The sequence below is a fragment of the Eutrigla gurnardus genome (genome assembly GCF_963514095.1).
Source record: "Eutrigla gurnardus genome assembly, chromosome: 19".
Taxonomy (NCBI): Eukaryota; Metazoa; Chordata; class Actinopteri; order Perciformes; family Triglidae; genus Eutrigla; species Eutrigla gurnardus.
In genome coordinates this window covers 448,717-467,702 of record NC_139930.1, presented here as the reverse complement: position 1 = coordinate 467,702, position 18,986 = coordinate 448,717, and the positions used below count along the sequence as shown (strand labels likewise).

Genomic DNA, 18,986 nt, shown 5'->3' with positions numbered 1-18,986 from the left:
GCTTGATAAATGCTCCGGCAGCGGGTTGCCCTGGTAACACGTTTTCAAAACATCACAACTTTTCTGGCTCCCGGCTTGCTCCGTTCACAATGAGGCCATCTCGCCTCTGTTACGCTCTGTGACGACCTCCGTTGTCGTCTCAGATGCGTAACATTCTGTCACCCCTTTCCGTCTCCATATGACAGGGTGGAAAAAAGTAATGATACGCCCGCAACAAAAATCGGTATCAGTGCATCCCTATCCCAAACCGTAACCCAGAGTTAGGACCGGGTCTCACATTTTTGATACAGATTCCTGTACCTTGAATTTGATACCAATAATGCAACAATGCTTTCTGTATGTGTGAATGTAGGCCTGTCACCATAACACATTTTGCTGGGCGATTAATTGTCCCAGAAATGATTGCGATAAGTGATAATATTGCTGTTTCAACTGATACAATGAAAATGGCATAATAATGCAACTACACCCTTTCAAAGAACAATAAACGTTAATTTCTAAAGAATATTTAACACTAGAACCGGAAGACATTTTAAATATCCCAAGTAAATAAACAAAACAACCAAAAACAATAAATTAAATGGACTCTGTCCATTTTAACAAAAAATACACTTGAATAAAAACCGAACACAACCAAAAACAATACATAAAATTGAAATAAAAACACACACACAACCGAGAGGTGGAGATGCATGTTTAGTTGCTAACTGTTTTACACCAAATGCGGCACACCGGCTCGCTCAGGTTAAGTTGTTCACCGGTCATTCGGTTTGAACCCGACTTGCTCCCACGTGGCAGATGTTGCGTTCGGCTTTGAAACCAATGCCATCTTGGTTTTTATACCTCCAAACCTCAACTAGCGTTTTCTCTAACTTGCTCTAACTCACAGGCACTCACCTTCTTTTAATATGTCCATGGCGCTCACAGGGATCTCATTCTGCACTCGGTGTAACACCAGGGGTCCGCCTCCCCACACAGACCAAGCGGCCGACACGTGAAGAGGGTTCATTATGCTAAGGAAGCGAGAGGGGTCAGTCGAAACCGATGCACCGGAGTGAAACTTCTTGTAATCCAGTCTCTTTGATAGAGAGACACGAGGAAAACGGAAGAATGGAAATTATCGCGGCTGGCAAAGTTATCGAGCTCATTAAAAGTTATCATGCGATAAAGTGATTTATTGCTTATTGCTTATTACTAACAAATTAGTAGACCAACTATGTTTCAGGTAATTTCTCTTCTATATTTAAAATGGTGTATAATGCAACAATACCCTTTCTTGAAGCTCATATTGTAAACAATCTGTCATTGTTAATGACAAGAGGTGTGATTCATTGTTATCATGGCAAAAGAAATTCATTAAAGGGATAGTTCAGAATTTTGGACATAAGACCTATTTTCCAAGTGAGCCAGTGTGTTCGAGATGTCTGGAGACGTTTTCAAGAAATTTCATTCAGTTCTTCTAGTTGCCGAGTTCGCTTATGCTATGGCTAGCCGGTTACCGGTTCTATAATAGTTTGTTTACCTGCTGTCATTGCTACAGACGCAGAGTAGCCTGCAGTGCTAGTTTCTTCAATCCCACAGAAATGGACACTTTTGGAGAATATACTGAAACTTTTGAAGACTCTGATGAGGAGTTTTTTTCCACCCAAACCCAACCGTACCTGTACGAGCCTGAATATACAGAGGAAGAATTGCGCAAAGGGGTGCTCAAAGGGCAGAACGTGAATGAGCGTCTGTGGAGACCGAGATAGCCCCCGCTGGAGCTGAGAACCGGGACCGAACAAACGGAGACTGGTGGTGCCAGGAGGGAATCCCCCGCAACGCGTCCGAGGGTTTACTGGTCTACGGACGGAGCAGAGGTCCGGGTTCGCGGTGCGTAATTGTGGGTTTGCGTGGCTGTGGGCTGCCCGGTGTTTGCGTGAGGTCCAAGCGCTTTTCACCCAGGTCTGAGGGCATGAGTCCCGACAATTCGTCCCGGTTCGAGTTTTGAGTCCGACGGAGAGTGTGGATTCGCGGAGCCGCCCGCTGCCCGGTGTTGGTCTGCGGTCCAAGGGCTTTTCACCCAGGTCTGGGGGCATAAGGGCCGAGAGTTCGGTTTTTGTGTCTATTTACCGGAGGGATTCCCCGCAACGCGTCCGAGGGTTTAAGGGTCTATGGACGGAGCAGAGGTCCGGCTTCGCGGTGTGAAATTGTGGCTTCGCGCGGCCGTGAGCTGCCCAGTGTTTGAGTGAGCTCCAAGGGCTTTTCAGACAGTCTTGGGGGCACAAGTGCCGAGAGTTAACCATATTTTTATTGAACCTTTTTCTTTTGCAAAGCAGGTCTGCCACAGACCACACAAAAACAGCAACACTACCAAAGTACATAAACTACAGACAATAAAACCTGACACAGAAATAAGAAAGAATGAAAAGTAAAGACAAAAAGGGTAAAAGACAAAAATAATAGTAACAATCACACTTCAGGGAGACCAAGGAGGACAGCATAACCCCTACAGCAGTTCGACATATCGGACTATAGCCCTACGCCCTTTTTCCAGGCCATGTTTATAAGCCCTGACCTCATCCTACGAGATGCAGTGGCACCCATGTAGTCCAGAAATGGATCCCAGGTCCCATAAAATAAAAAGGGTTTACCCTTCAGTGCTGAAGAGAAAGCTTCAAATGGGATGATGCTTGTCACTCTATCGGCTCTATCGGTGATCCATAAGGTCATGATACATTTCCGGGCACAGTGCAGCAAAATGTGCAAAAGGTCTCTGTCACGAAAGCCAGCAGGTATTTCATCCTTTAGTCCCAACAAGCAAGTCGTTGCACCCAGATGTAGGTGTCGCTTGAAAATGACATTAAACTGTTGCAGAATTATAATCCAAAACTGGTGGACATGAGGACAGCTCCACAGACAATGAATAAATTATCCAACAGCAGATTGACATTTAGTACACAGCTCTGACAGAGATGGATTCATTCTATGTCTGGCTTCAGGAGTGATATAGAGCCTATGTAGAATCTTGAATTGCCTCTCCCAGGCTGAGTTAGACACCAGAACTTTGGAGGGCTGGCCGCACAGGTCATCCCAGTCCTCGGACTCTATTGCACCCAGCTCAGATTCCATTCTGGCTCTTACTTTACCAGAATTATCCACATTAAGATTACAGAGGATCTTATAAATCTTCTTAGTGAAAGATTTAATTTGCGTATTATTTACCAATAAGGATTCTGTAGGAGAACTAGCCAGTCCTCCAGAGAAGTCTTTCAAATTACACCGAATAAAATTTTTAACTTGTAGATATTTAATGAAATCATTATTGGTGACACCATATTTGTTTTTCACTTGTTGGAATGTGAGGATTGAGCCTCCCTGAATCATGTCCCCAACAACTTTAATACCTTTATGCCTCCAGTCAGCGAGGCCAGCCTGAAGTCCAGGTTGAAAGTCGGGGTTTTCATGAATAGGAGTTAACAAAGAGAAGCAATTAATGTACCCTTCCAATTTCCTGACCTTACGCCAAACATTCAACATATTCTTTAAAAGCACATTGTCTTTTACAAGTACTGCAGCTCTGCCAGGAGAGATATATAATAAATTTCGCAAGGGGATCCTACCTAAAGAAGCTGATTCACAACTGAGCCAGGCCGAGTCCGGGCCATCCATGAACCATTTCAAAAGAAACCTGAACTGTGCAGCCCACAAGTAAAATGGAAATGAAGGTGCCGCTAAGCCACCATTTTTAATGGGTAGAGAGAGAAAGCTGTATCTTAACCTGGGCCTCTTTTTGCGCCAGATAAATGATATAATAGCACTATTTAATTGTGCAAAAACTTTCTTTGACACAATAACTGGTAGCATCTGAAAGACATATGAGAGACGTGGAAGAATGTTCATTTTGATCAAGTGGATACGACCCAGAAGAGACAAGGGCAGGCCACACCATCTATCAAGGTCCTGTTTTATAGTTTGTAGGAGAGGGGCAACATTTAATTTATATAAATCTTTTAAACATGGCGAGACTTTTATACCTAGATATACAAATCCTGCTGGAGACCAGCGAAAAGGTTGTGAGATGTTTGGAACTAATGTTTGTGAACAGCAAAGAGGCATAGCTTCACTTTTAGAAAAATGTATCTTATAACCAGAAAAAGAGCCATAGTTATTAATTAGCGATGTCAATTTAGGAATAGAATGTGCAGGGGAGTTTAAAAAAATCAAAACATCATCAGCATACAGCAAAATTTTATGCTGATGATTATTCAAAAAGATTCCACTGATACTAGTGTCCTGTCTAATGGTAGCAGCTAAGGGCTCCATAGCCAGTGCAAATAACAGTGGGCTCAAGGGGCAGCCCTGTCTAGTACCCCGTTCAATATTAAAATTACTAGACCTGAGCCCATTTGTGATTACAGCTGAGAGGGGGGATGTATACAAGATCTGAATCCATTTAATAAATACTTCCCCTAGGCCGAATTTTTTGAGTGTGAAGAATAGGTAGAGCCATTCCAGCCTGTCAAAGGCTTTCTCTGCATCAAGAGAAATGACCAGAGCTTCTGCGTTGTACAAGGAGGAATGCTGAATAATATTCAGTAGGCGTCTCACATTATGTGAAGAATACCGTCCACGTATGAAACCAGTCTGGTCACCAGCAATGACAGTGGGAAGAACCTTTTCCAAACGTGAGGCCAGGATCTTAGCAAGAAGCTTCGAGTCTAAATTTAGAACAGATATAGGCCTGTATGAAGAGCACTCTTCCGACGGTTTCCCCTTTTTTAGTATCAGTGAAATATTAGCCTCCATTAAAGATGGAGGAAGGGCTCCAGCCGCAAAAGAGGATTGCAACATTTCAAGCAGAGGATTAGTTAGAATGGAGTTAAACTTTTTATAAAATTCTGCATTAAATCCATCGGGGCCTGGGGCTTTGTTATTCGGGAGGAGCTGGATACAATTCTTAATTTCACTCAGAGTTATTGGTTTACACAAATCATCTCTCTGTTCATCTGTAATCTTTGGTAAATCCACCTTTGTGAAAAAATCAGACATATCTTGCTTTGAGAGTGGATTGAACTGTGATGTATATAGCTGCTCATAGAATGTTTTAAAAGTGTCGTTGATTACTCTATTGTCATAGCTATGTATGCCAGTTGAGTCTCTGATATATGAAATATTCTGGGCCGTGGCCCTATTTCGAAGGAGATTGGCCAGATATCGATTTGGTTTGTTAGCAAACTCATACATCCTTTGCCTCATAAAAAACATAGATTTTTCAGCCTTCTTTGTGAGTAAACTCTCTAAAGCCACCTTAACCACTTGTATATCATTTCTAAGTTCATCTGATGGAGATAAGTTGTATCTAGTCTGAAGTTCGTGCAGTTCCATCTCTAGTTTTCTCTGCTCCGTTCTACTGTTCTTTTTAAGCCTAGCGGAGTAAGATATAATAAGCCCGTGGACATAAGCTTTCATGGTATCCCATAGCAGCCCAGGGGAGACATCAGGAGTCTTATTCGCGTCAAAAAAGTAATCCAATTGCACTTTCAGATATTTATCAAAATTGGGGTCATGTTTCAAAAAGGTGCTGTATCTCCAAGGCCGGCTCTGACACATAGGATTCACGTTATTTAAGGTTATATAGATGGGTGCGTGGTCTGATATAATGATATCTCCAATAGTGCAGCTCTTAACATTACTTAATGAGAGTTTAGGGGTGAGAACAAAGTCAATCCTAATGCATGTTTTGTGTACACCAGAATAAAATGTAAATGCCTTGTCATTAAGATGTAAGACACGCCAGGTATCCACTAGATCAAGTTCACCGCAGGTATCTAACACAGCCCTAGCTCTTCTAGACATTGGAGTTTGTACTGAAGGCGATTTATCCGTCACTGAGGAGAAATAGCAGTTAAAATCTCCAGCTATGACTGTATTTTCACCAATCCAATCAGCAAACAAAGAAAAAACGTGTGAGACGAAATCGTTAGATTGTACAGGGGGAAAGTAAATATTCAGAAATGACACCAGCTGGCCCTGGAGGCGGCCCTGTAACATTACATATCTACCAGATTTGTCAGAAATAGTTTGGACGTCGGACAATGGTAGATGTTTATTTATCAGAATAGCAACACCTCTACTCTTGCTGGTGAAGGATGAGCTAAACACCTGTCCGACCCAGTCACGCCTCAGCTTCGAATGCTCACTAACGGAAAGATGTGTTTCTTGTAAGAGGGCTACATGAACATGTTCCTTTTTTAAAAAGCTTAAAATCTTTTTCCGCTTAATTGGATTGTGTATGCCCCCCACATTCCAACTGCACACTTTTAGTACGGGTCTGTCACTGGCCATTTTGCATTAAGAAGACTATCCTGGCTGCTTGTGGATAAGAATACTGAGAACAACTAGAGCTCCCTGAAGTTAGACTGAAACACATAACATAAAAAGAAATCGAAAACACTGCTTTGCTAACATTTAAGACATAACTATGTATAAGGAACAACAGGCAAAGATAATAGGTAGACATTGGGGTCAGACTTTGGTCTGTTACAACCATCAGGGGTGTGAGCTAACTTCCCTACTCAAAAAGAGGAAGATGCTGGACCAGCTATTAAACTCCTTTCACTCTTTAAATTTTGCAACAAATCTCAACCTCTCGCCCGCATCTCTAATAAAAAAATAATATATATATATATATATAAAAAATATATATATAATAATAATCAAAGTCAACAGCGAGCGTGTGAGCAACCATCAATGTGTTTTCAAACAACAACAAAAAAGAAGTTGCATAACCTACAGGCTATGTAGCTACAGAGACCATATAGCACATAAAACAACATGGCAAATCTCCCATCAACAACAGGAGGAGAAACAAAAACAAACAAAGGAGATACCAGTCTCTGTGCTACATTATACAGTTTTATGCTCACCCACTCAATCAGTCAATCCTGACGGATTCAGTAAAGTTCAGTAGATGTCCACGGTGGCGTACGATGTATGAAATGAGGGGAAACACTCAGTCAGCAGGGATCATGGAGGAAGATCCTCCGCACTGCAACTCTCGATCCAAAAAGGCAGTCACCTCGTTAGGATGTTTGAAGGTTTTCTCCTGCCCGTTGTGTTTAATCCTGAGCATGGCTGGGTAAAGCATGGCGAAAACGATCCCTCTCTCCTTCAGCTGTGGTTTCACCGGGTAAAATTCCTGCCGTTTCCGTACAACAGCTGCGGAGAAATCCTCAAATATCATAATTGGAGCGCCGTTGTAGACCAGGGACTGCATTTTCCTTGCCGCCTGCATAATCCGAACTTTTTCTTGGAAGTTGTGGAGCCTTACGATAACAGCCCGGGGCCGCTGTCCGGGTAAGGGACGGCAAGCGAGGGCGCGATGACAACGATCAAGTTTGACCGACCCCCCCCCCTTGAAGCTCACCTTCAGTAGCTCTGGCAACCAAGTCTTGAAGAAAGCGACGGGGTGAGTGCCTTCGCTGCCTTCAGGAAGCCCAATGATATGTAGATTGCACCGCCGGCTCCTGTTTTCCAAATCATCGATCTTATCCAGGGCCGCTTCCAGCTTGCTCTTGACTTCAGACAGCTTAGTAATGTGGATTGCTGTGGCATCCTCAGAGTTTGAGATGCGGCCTTCCGCTTCTGTAATCCGGGTATCCAGTGTGGCGATTTTAGACGAGCAGGCCTCGAGTTTCTTCAAAACCAGGTCGATCTTCTTGTCAAAAGAAGCTTCCACGCCTTTGAGCACTTCAGTGGTTATTCTTTCCACCAAGCTGTCAGCGTCAACTTGGCTCAAAAGTGGCGCCGTATCATCCGCCATGTTAGCTTGATTCACTTGGTTAGCTTGGCTGCTCTGGGGCGATCGAACCTCAGCTGATTTAGTGGATTTCGCAACAAGGTTGAGTTTTCTTTGAGTACCAGGCATTCTCCTACTTCCAGACTATGACGCCCGCTCACCGTGACTGCGCTTTTCTCTCTCTCGCGGTTTTGAGCCGCGTGTTTACCGGCTGGATTGCGAGCGGCGCGTCTTAGAGTTTTAAGTCCGACGGAAAGTCTGCATGTGTGGATTCGTGTGGTAGTGGGCTGCCCGGTGTTTGAGTGAGGACCACGGGCTTTTCACCCAGCTCTGAGGGCACGAGGCCCGAATATTCGGCGGTGTTCATGTGTCTATTTACCGGAGGGAATCCCCGCAACGCGTCCGAGGGTTTATGGTTCTCCGGACGGACCAGGTTCACGGTGCATAATTGTGGCTTTGCGTGGCCGTGGGCTGCCCGGTGTTTGAGTGAGCTCCGAGGGCTTTTCAGACAGCCTTGGGGGTATAAGTGCAGACAGTTTGGCCCGGTTCGATTGCCTATTTACGGGCAGTATTTCGGGCGGCGCGTCTTAGAGTTTTGAGTCCGACGGAGCAAAGTAAAGTTCCGCTGCTGCTGAGAAACTAGTTCCTCAAAAAATGGATGATTCATGCGATGCAAGGTTAGTTTTGTTTCAAATATTATTCTATCAACACACATATGTACATCGACAGTCTAGTGTTTTAATGGATTTGCCTCGGGTGCACTGTGGAGTGGGCAAGACTGTTTTTAATGCTTGTCTAGCTAAGAACCATTGACTTGCGCTAGCCATAGCATAAGCGAACTCGGCAACTAGAAGAACTGAATGAAATGTCTTGAAAACGTCTCTAGACGTCTCGAACACACCGGCTCACTTGAAAAATAGGTCTCATGTCCAAAATTCTGAACTATCCCTTTAAACTTTCATTCCATCACCTACCTACCCATCAAATTCTGTTCTCAAATTGAACAATTGAACTGTTTCATTTATTTATCAGTAGATTTTCCAAATATTTATCATCAGTCTCCTTTTCAATCCACATGAGCCAGTCTTCACATTGGAATAAATAAGATCCACCACGCACCACTTTTAATTAATATGTTAATTTTGTACTTTGATGACCATTTGCAGACAAGCAATCAAGCATAAGGCTTTTTTTCCCGATGGAGTCCGGTGCAGTCTACATTACATCACCAGTAAACTTCATGGAGAATGAGGTTGATGAAAAAGATGTTTGGTTAAGCAAATTCGATGATATCCAGATACTGTCTCAGTTTGATAACCCTTCCTCCTTTGCAGAGGTGGGAAGTAACAATGTACAAATACTTAAGTTACTGTACTTGTTCAGGTGTCAGTATTATACTTGAGTATTTATTTTTGTGACAACTTTTTACTTTTACTCCCTACATTTTAAAACAAGTCTGTACTTTCCACAGGCTCATTACATAAGTTTAAATGCATTTGAGGGGAATTAGATAATATTATTTCTTATTAATATGACAGGAATTCAGTTAGCCTTGTAAAAACAGCCAGTAGAAATGTCCTTCATAGGGATACTTTTTACTTTGAGTACATTTCAGAGCCTGTACTTGTCATTTTTACTTAAAGACGTTGAATCAGTACTTCTACTTTTCCCAGTCTTTTTGAAGTATCTGGACTTACATTTAGATTTAGGGCATTCAGCAGATGCTTTTGTCCAAAGCGACTTACAATAAGTACATTTGTCAAAAGAAAGAAACCACAAGGTATCATTGCCGATAAAGTAAGAGGGAAAAAATAGAAACAAGTGTTAGGTCCTCGTCTGAGTAAAGTAGTAACTGTTCAGCAAGTATACCTGAAGTACAACAGTGGTATGATCAAAGGGCTATAGGTAAGAACATAGAAGTGCTTTTTGTTTGCTTTTTTTTTTTTTTTTTTTTTTTTCTAGTTGACCATAGAATGTCTTTTGACACCTCTGCTCCATTGACTTTTTTGTCTCGAGGTTTCTACAACAACAGACGGCCTGGATGCTGACTTGTGGAAAGATGGCCTTTTCAAATCCAAGGTGACCCGCTACCTCTGCTTCACGAGGGCATTCTCCAAAGAAAATGTAAGTCCACTCGTCTCATCAACTAGCTATGCACGTTACCATCTTATGTCATGCATGTAGCATTTGAATTAATCATTTGGTGAAAACTTTGAGCTGGTTAGATTCACTCCTTGCTCCATCATCATTCTTCCTTCTACTTTGTCTTCTTCTATAGAGCCATTTAGGCAACGTTCTTGTGGACATGAAGCTGATTGATATCAAGGACACTCTGCCAGTGGGTTTCATCCCGATCCAGGAGACCGTTGACACTCGTAGGTTATCGAGTCAAGTGGATAAGCACTGACAACATCACTGTATGGTAACACTGACAGATGAGCCTTAAGAACTGCTGTGATAATCTTCAGAGAACCACTCTGGAATTAGTATTACATTGTGCTATCAACATTGACTTCATAATGACAAGTTAAAGCAAAACACTTGTCTGTTACCACTTTAATGAGCAGACTGTTTGCAGTGGGGTAACACTCTGTCTCTGTCTTTGTGTCCCACAGAGGAGCAGGCCTTCAGGAAGAGGCGACTCTGCATCAAGTTTATTCCTCGGGACTCCACAGAGGCAGCCATCTGTGACATCCGCATCCTGGGACGCTCCAAGCAGGCCCCCCCTCAGTACACCTTCATAGGGTGAGCAGGATGGGAGATGATGATGATTAGGGGTGGGTGAAAAATCGATTTTTCGATTAATCGCGATTTGGACGTGGACGATTCTGAATCGATTCACAATGGTCAAAAATCGATTCTTTTTATTCCGTATTGTTTGGAACGCAAAAAGCGGAACTCATAAATGCAGCGCCCGGACAGTCTGTGGCATTGCGCATAACAGAGACACATCTGAGAGAGAAATCCGACCGGCACCTGCTGCATTTACACCGATAATGTTTCATCATTCATGGCCGAAATGAACACTACTGCTTTGTACATGGTTGTGAAGTCCCAGACACACCTGGGGAACTAACAGCGTCCTGTCCGAGTCTCTACCTTTACCAAGAGGGGGATCGGTGAGTCTCATAGACCTGTATTCACAGCAGCGGTCGCTATCAAAAAACATGCTGTGATTTAATTACAATTTACGGATAAAGAGGATGCCGAAGTAACGACCATTAGTGAAAAGTCCGAAGTCATGGTTTAAGTTTGTCCGTTAAGACGATACGAAAATAACTTTAAAAATGCTTGTTTTGGCGTTCGGCTCGCTCAGAGCTAAGCTAGGCTAATACGGTAGATACTGAACATAACGTTGTCTCGGGATAAATACGGCAGCGACCTTGTTCCACAGACAGTCTATGGTTTTACTCCAAGTGTGTTAGTCTCTGTATGAAACGTAAGATACTATCCCACGGCGCCCAGAGACCACAGAACGCTATACTGTGATGTGTTGAAATGCAATCCGCATTGATTATAATCTTTTTTCTGTAATAAAAAATTAGAGAAAGAAATTCATCTGTTTTTCTTTAATGATCAACACACAAAAGTAGGAAGTGATTTGCAAACTATTTTTTTAATCACGCATGGAAATGTGCATCAAAAATCGAGATGAATCGATAATCGGTTTAGAATCGATAATCGTTGACCTCTGAATTGGAATTGAATCGAATCGTGAGGTGCCAAGAGATTCCCACCCCTAATGATGATGGGAGAATACTTTTTGGTTATACACTTCACAAGTCCATAGAAGATCATCTAAAGCAGGGCTATTCAATTAGTTTTGAATGAGGGTTTGTTGATGAAAATGATCCGAAATGAGGGGCCGGAAAAATATGGCTTGATGATGATGAGCATCACATTAATAGCTACAGATACTAGGGATGCTCTGATCGATCGGTCGCTGATCATTATCGGCCAATATGGACCCTCAACAGGTTGAGCGGTAGGCCCTCAAGTGCCGATCAGAAAAGCCGATCGCATATTTATATGTATATATTTTTTTACCCGAGACTGTTTTTCTGCGCCTGACGCAGGGTGAGAATTTCATGGCCGTCGTGGGCGGTGGCCTGTCAAGGCCGCGTGGTGAGCTTTTATGGAATTACAGCCACTTGTGCGCACAGTAGGCTAGTCCTGTGTCTGTGGATCAGAGCGATTGCTCTGCTGTGATTGTTCCAAAATATGCGAGCCGCGCAGGGGAGGTATCAACAGTCAGCTTAATTACAGCCACCTGAGTGGAGCTGAGCGAGCAGGCAGTGAAAGCACACAGCGGCATTTTTATTATAAAAGTAGCGGTCCGGTTCTGCCCCCACGTGTGCACATGTTTCTAGTTAACACGAGTGGAGCTGAGCGAGCAAGTGTCCACAAGCGGGCAGCGGATTTTGCAGAGAGTGGCATTTTTATTATAAAAGTACCGGTCCGGTCCCGCTCACACCACAAGTCTAAAGCCCCAGCCCGACCCAGAAGCCCAGCCCGACCCAGAAGATTGTGGCGAGCGATCACCGAGCAGTTTGGGATCGGGGACGTGCGGTCCATGCTACTATTGGCTACATTTTGGAGATTTTGGCTGAGGCTGCGGCGTCAGCGGGGAGGGGGGAGGGGGATTGTGGCAAGCGATTGCCGAGCAGTTGGGGATCGGGGACGTACTGCAGTAGTGATGAGAGAGAAATCCGACCGGCACCCGCTGCATTTACAACAATCCTTATTTAATTAACATAGGCTGCCTAGTGTTAACTAAGAGCGCACTCACACCAGGGCCATTCGATCCGTGCCTCGGCACAATTGCTGTCTCTGCATATATTTCTGGTAAACACTCGACCGGCATCAGCGCACATGAACACGAGCGGATCAGTGTGAGCAGGCAGCGTGACCGCAGCAGATTTTGGACGAAGACACACAGCCACATATTTATTATAAAAGAGCGCAAGACTAATGGCGTCTAAAACCCCAAAAGATGCAGTAAACCCACTATCATGCACCCTATTTTCCCCAGGTAATTCTAAATTATGAACAGCAAGTCCATGTGGCATGAGGAGAGTTAGTTAAATTAAACGGAGCATTAAAATAGCAGGAAACAAATCTTTGCTTTGTAAAGATATAGTGGAGTAATGTCTACCTGAGCAGAGAATTGAGTCACTCTTCCTCTGTGTGTGTTGTTATCACAACTTCCCATCGCTTTGTTAACATGGCTGGCTGGATTTACTTTTAGTGCATGTTAGCGTGCCCCACTGGCTAGCTCAAGGCCTCCAATCTACACTGCTGTCATACGGTGGTAACAGCTCATAATGCTGGGCTGATAGACGGCATTTTCATGGAAGGTAAACACTGTTAGCTCTATTAGCACCTTCACTTTTGTTGGGTTAATGTTAGCGGCTGTTGTCATGTTGAGAGGCAGGAGAAATGCTGCCAATCCCAAATTTAGCATCTTAACCGATCTCCATGTTGAGTTTTATTAAGACACGTTCAAACTCTAGTCAGTAGAAATGAGTAATGCGCGAAGTTGAAGGGTGAGGCCATTGCTGAAGTGTCTTAAACTTGCTTTCTCTCTACTGGCCATCAGGGGGTGACTCCTTTGGTTGTAAAAAGAAGTCCAATTGCATGGAAGTCTGAGAAAATTACCCTACTAATCACTTGATTACATTAGTTTATGGTCTCAGTGTCTAGTTTCATTCTTCCTGAGAAGACCATAAAGCAGGGTATGCTTTAGGCTAGAACACCAGAAGCCAGATGCCGTAAGGTTGCTGCTCGTGGTGCCGCTCTCCCGCTCTGCTGCTGCCGCTGCTTGTGTAAGTCAGATCCACCCATCGCTCCTCCACAGTCCAAATATGGTCACTTCCTGCACTGGTTTCCAAAATGCCGACAGGCAAAATACCAAACTCAAGGCTTTAAAACCGGAGTCCACAAAATAATAATTCAAATAACAAAGTAAAAATGATTGTACAAAAACACACTTGTTAATAGGAAACATCCAAAATATTAGGTCTCTACTGTCAACAGTCTTCTCATGAAACATTGAATGAAGGGTAATTTAGACAGTTTTTAGCATCATACTCTGAAAATCCATTTTTAAACAGCAATATCTGGAAAACTATCTCACCTATGGCCTTCAAAATTTCTACAGTGTATATCTGTTACTAATAGCCTCCAGACATGGAATATCAGAGGTGATGATAACCTAGTATGGTAGGTACTTAAAATGTGGCTTGTCGAAATAAGGTAGCAAATTTGAAGAGTTGTTGAGCTCCCATTTTTACAGATGAAAGACTTCTATCACTTCTGCCTCCATCTCTGATGTTAGCTTAAACATTCTACAAAATATGGTCGCTCTTAGATGATTAGTTTCACAGATATTAAGGCTCAAAAATGGAAGTAAATACATCTTTGCCCAACTTCAGAGTCATATTCCAAAAAACTGACAACAAGTATCAGGTCCAAACTTACTTTTTTTTTTTTTAAAGATCATAGTCTTGTGAAAATTGTGTTTTGCCTCATTTTGTCACAGTGAGTTTTTTAAAATCCTGATATTGGTGGGGTTTTTGTGGCCGTTTTTGGTACTGCATGTCCTAATATTCTACTAGTAAACATCACAGCAGGGCAATTCAATTGTGTTTTTTACCATTTACCAAAGACTTACATGTGACTAAATGCTACTGATAAATAAATAAATATATATATATATGTGGCGTTGACACGATGCGCAATTGGTACTAATGGGCTCAAAGTGTGCCAAGAAAATATCTCTGTAGAACATTTGAAGGCCACAGGTGAGATAGTTTCCCAGATATTGCTGTTTAAAAATGGCTTTTCAGAGTATGATGCCAAAAACCGTCTAAACTACACTTTATTCAATGATGTATCATGAGAAAACTGTTGACAGTAGAGACCTAATATTTTGGATTTGTCCTATTAACAAGTGTGTCTTTGTACTAGAATTTTTTTCAAGAAATTCTGTGATGGTCAGGTGGGAAGATTTTCAGAAATTTGACACGGAATGACCCATAAGTATTTTAAAAGTTGTTTGCTTATCGTCTTGCAGACAGACCTAACAAATCATGACTAAAGAATTTTTACAAATCCTCATCATTATGTCCTTATTTCTGCACCGTTTTCATCCGTTTATTGCAATTAAATCACAACAAAATTGTGGGTTCATCCAGCTGTATTAAACCAGCCACCTGCAGCTTGCTAGTCACAGTGAATACAACTCAGTGAAATTCAACAAGCAACTCTGGATGATGTCATGAACTCAGACAGGACGGCGTTTGGTTTCCCAGCATATCTGGGACTTCACAACATGTACAAAGCAGCTAAAGTGGTTCTTTCAGCCATGATTGATGAAACTTTGTCAGTGTCTACATGGAAGTAAGTGCCCTTCCTCTCCGGCATGTCTAGTGATGTGAATAAACACAAATGATCCTGCGATCAAACTTTGCGAATAACACAAGACAAAAATTTACATTTGGTGTGAACACCCTTTAAGCTTATAACTTTCGCCATTACCTGAGGAAGTATTTTCTTTCCCTTGTTTAACAGAGAGCTCAACAACATGGGGATCTGGTATCGCATGGGGAATGTACCTCGGGCCCAGGACGCCACTCATACATCAACCACCAACAACATCCACAATGTGAACTCGTCCTCCAGCTCGGCCCCAGTCCCAGCAGCATCCATGCCCAAGTATGTCCACTCTAATGATGTGTTTGAACCCACGTGTGCTTACATCTGTTTCATTTGTCCTCACTTATCCAGCTAGCTCCCGTGTGTACTGCACACAGCTGAGACACTCTGCTCAGTCCTGATACAAGGAAAGAGGATGTTCTCTGTCCTTGAAAATAATTTCCTTAAATGACACAATGTGGCATCATGACTTTTCGTAAATATACACGCCACTTCCTGTGGCGTGTTATCTGTACGCAATTCAAGCTATCCGCATACGTGTACGTTCTGAGCGGAAAGACCCATCACATCCGCATGTTTGTCAGCGCCCTCTAGCGAAACGACCCATCACATCTGCGTGTATGTAAACGCCCTTTAGGGTTAGGGTTAGGGTTTGGCATTGATAAACACGCAAAAAGGCGATTGTGCGTAGTGATAACACGCCATAATGGCATACGAGTTGGCGTGTCATACATACGCCACTTCATGAGATCAGTCTGAAGGACAGGAAACAGATCTATCTTTAGATCACAATGAAGTAGAAAAAGTTGGCATTTTCAGCTGGAAAACAAAGAGTAGTGACTTGATTTCTCCCATGTAGAGGAAACGAAGGGAGGAATGTTGTCTGCTGTGAAGTATAATACATTGTATTCTTGGATCTGTCAGTTCAACTTGAATACATGTTTGGAATTGTGCTTATATCCTCTTATGTATCAGGACATATTCTCGTTCCCTAGATAATGACATCAAATTTCATATTCAATGTAGCAGTTTTTAAATTTTAGGATGAGCAGTGTGAAAATGAAAATCAACTAGACTATGCTGAATAGGGATGCAGTAAACCGGTTTCATCACTCACTGGTTGTTAGCAGTTGTAAGGTTGTTGCTGATTGTTGTTGTAGTTGATGTTGCTCTTTTTAATCATTCCTGTGTTTTCTTTGAGAGTGACTTTGCCTCTTCCTTAACTGACACAATTCAGAAAATTAGGCAAGCAGTCAGCACCTCCACATCAGGTGCAGGACATGTGTTGCCATGTGTCCACTCGAAATCAATTCAAATACCATAGCACAACTTCACGTGACTAACCATAACACCTTGGAGGACTTCATACAACATCTGAAATCCTCCTCCTGCTGCCTTTCTATTCGTTCAACAGGCCTTTTCAAAAATGCTTCAATCTGCATGGCCCAGATCTTTTACAGATTGTAAACACGTCTCTTCTGTTAGGTGTCTTCCCACATGCTTTGAAAACTGCTGTTAGCAAGCCTCTCCTAAAAAAGAACAATTTAGACACTTCACTAATGAACAATTATAGACCAATATCAAACCTCCCATTTTTGAGTAAAATCACCAGAAAAGCAGTTTTTAAGCAGCTTATGAAAGACTTCATGGTAATTCCAGTCAGGATTTAGACCACACCACAGCACCGAGACAGCTCTTGTTAAGGTCTTCAATCACATCCACTTGGTAGAATTTCAATCCTGGTTTTACTGGATCTCAGTGCTGCATTCGACACAGTCGATCACAACATACTCCTAGACAATCTGGAAAACTGGGTGGGACTTTCAGGGGGCTATAATCCGATACCAGCACTGAATTGATGCATTGAGCAAATCAATGCATGCAGCAGAATTTTCTCCAAGTAAACAAAGACAAAACTTAAATAATTGCTTTGGAGCCAAGGAAGAATGGCCAAAAGTTAGCACCCAGCTTCAAACGGTAATGCTAAAAATCACAAACCAAGCCAGAAATTTCATGGACTCAGACCTGAACTTCAACAGCCATATCAATTACAAAGTCAGCCTACTATCACCTAAAGAATATATCAAGGATTCAAGGACTTATGCCTCAGCAGGATTTGGAAAAACTTGTCCATGCTTTTATCTTCAGCAGGCTCGACTACTGTAACAGTGTGTTTACAGGTCTCCCTTAAAAGACGGTCAGACAGCTGCAGTTAATTTAGAACGCTGCTGCTCGAGTCCTCACTAAGACCAAAAATGTGGATCACATTACTCCGGTTCTCAGATCTTTACATTGGCTTCCTGTCCAGGGTTTCCCCCAGAAAACCTGCGAAGCCTGGTGGTATGGCCGCTAGAGAAGCCCAGCGGCCCACCGGGATTTTGTAAAAAAAAAAAAAAAAAAAAATGTTACAAGCTCACAGGAATTTTGAAATTATGAATATTACGTGTTATTGTAAGCCATTTATTAACAATACTTAAACACAGAGTCTTACAAAAAGCTAAAATCTTAAAATACGGTTTTAACAAACACAAAAAAAAATACAATTAAACTTAAGTTAAATCCTGAATCTTAAAACAAGCCATTGCTGGTCACATTTAAAAGTAAAATTAAAACTGCGAGCAGTGATAACGGGCCCTTGCATGGCACGTAACTCGGTTAGTGCTACGACCGCCTGACGTGTCGGACTGCCTGGCCTGGCCACCGCCACGGGGCGGGTCGTCCCCGGCCACCGCCACGTTGCCAGTCGTCCCCGGTCGTCCCTGGCCACGGCGGGGGTCGTCCCCGGCCACCGCCACGTTGCTAGTCGTCCCCGGTCGTTCCCGGCCACCGCCACGGCGCGGGTCGTCCCCGGCCACCACCACGGCGCGGGTCGTCCCCGGCCACCGCCACGGCTGGCGTCTGTCGTCCCCGGCCTCCGCCACGGCGCGGGTTGTCCCCGGCCATCGCCACGCCACTGGTCGTCCCTTGCCTGAATCGTCCCGTCCATCACTGTGTCAGATGAGTGAAGTTTTCATGCTCGACTGGGGTGCAAAGTTCCACGACACTGGGACCTTATACAGGTGTAAAAACATGACATTTTATGTCGCCAATAGGTGGCGCTCTGATTGTCAGTCAATATTGCAGTGCAGACGTGTTCAGGGTGGGACTCTCATCAAACGTGAGAATTTTGAACCGGATCGGACAATGGACACTGAAGTTATAACAGCTTAGAGTGTTGTGAAGCATGAAATTCGTCCATGTTTGTGGCGTTGTCCTGGCCACGCCCTTGGACTTATGTAAGACCTTTCGATGATTTTGCATCGTTGAAGCCTCTAGAATAGTCTCAGCGAGTTTGGCAGGAATCGGAACAACCCTTTAGGAGGAGTTCGTTAAAATATACTGCATGAAAGAGGCGAAAAATCGCTTAAAATTTCACATTAAATGCAACATGGCTGACTTCCTGTTGGGTTTAGGACATGGGTCCAAGAGGCTTTTTTGTACATCTCTACAAAAAGGAGCCGTAAAAGTGTAAAAACATGATATTTCCAGGTACCATCAGGTGGCGCTCTGACCTAAGGTCAATATCACAGTGCATACGTGTTATACCCAGGGGGCAAAATCCCATTTTTTTGGAAGACACGGAGCGTTGTAAAAGGTTTGACACCAGAAATGATATCTAGGACCTTCAAGGAATAAAACCTGGGTGGACAACCCGGTCAACTAGCTGCTGGAAAGCTACAGGGGGCCAAAACCCCTCTATTTGGGTAATTTTCCTGGCGAAATTATGTAA

The 18,986-nt window shown here is 43.2% G+C and overlaps 1 protein-coding gene across 1 annotated transcript in view; it reads left to right on the top strand.

The window, feature by feature from the left end:
• Window positions 1–18,986, top strand: part of mvb12ba (multivesicular body subunit 12Ba) — a 41,873-nt gene that overhangs the window by 3,244 nt on the left and 19,643 nt on the right. Inside the window, exons 3-6 of the mRNA XM_084034449.1 lie at window positions 9,797–9,904; window positions 10,059–10,155; window positions 10,396–10,525; window positions 15,353–15,496. Of these exons, the coding sequence (XP_083890575.1) occupies window positions 9,797–9,904; window positions 10,059–10,155; window positions 10,396–10,525; window positions 15,353–15,496 (479 nt within the window). The remainder of the gene's footprint in view (window positions 1–9,796; window positions 9,905–10,058; window positions 10,156–10,395; window positions 10,526–15,352; window positions 15,497–18,986) is intronic.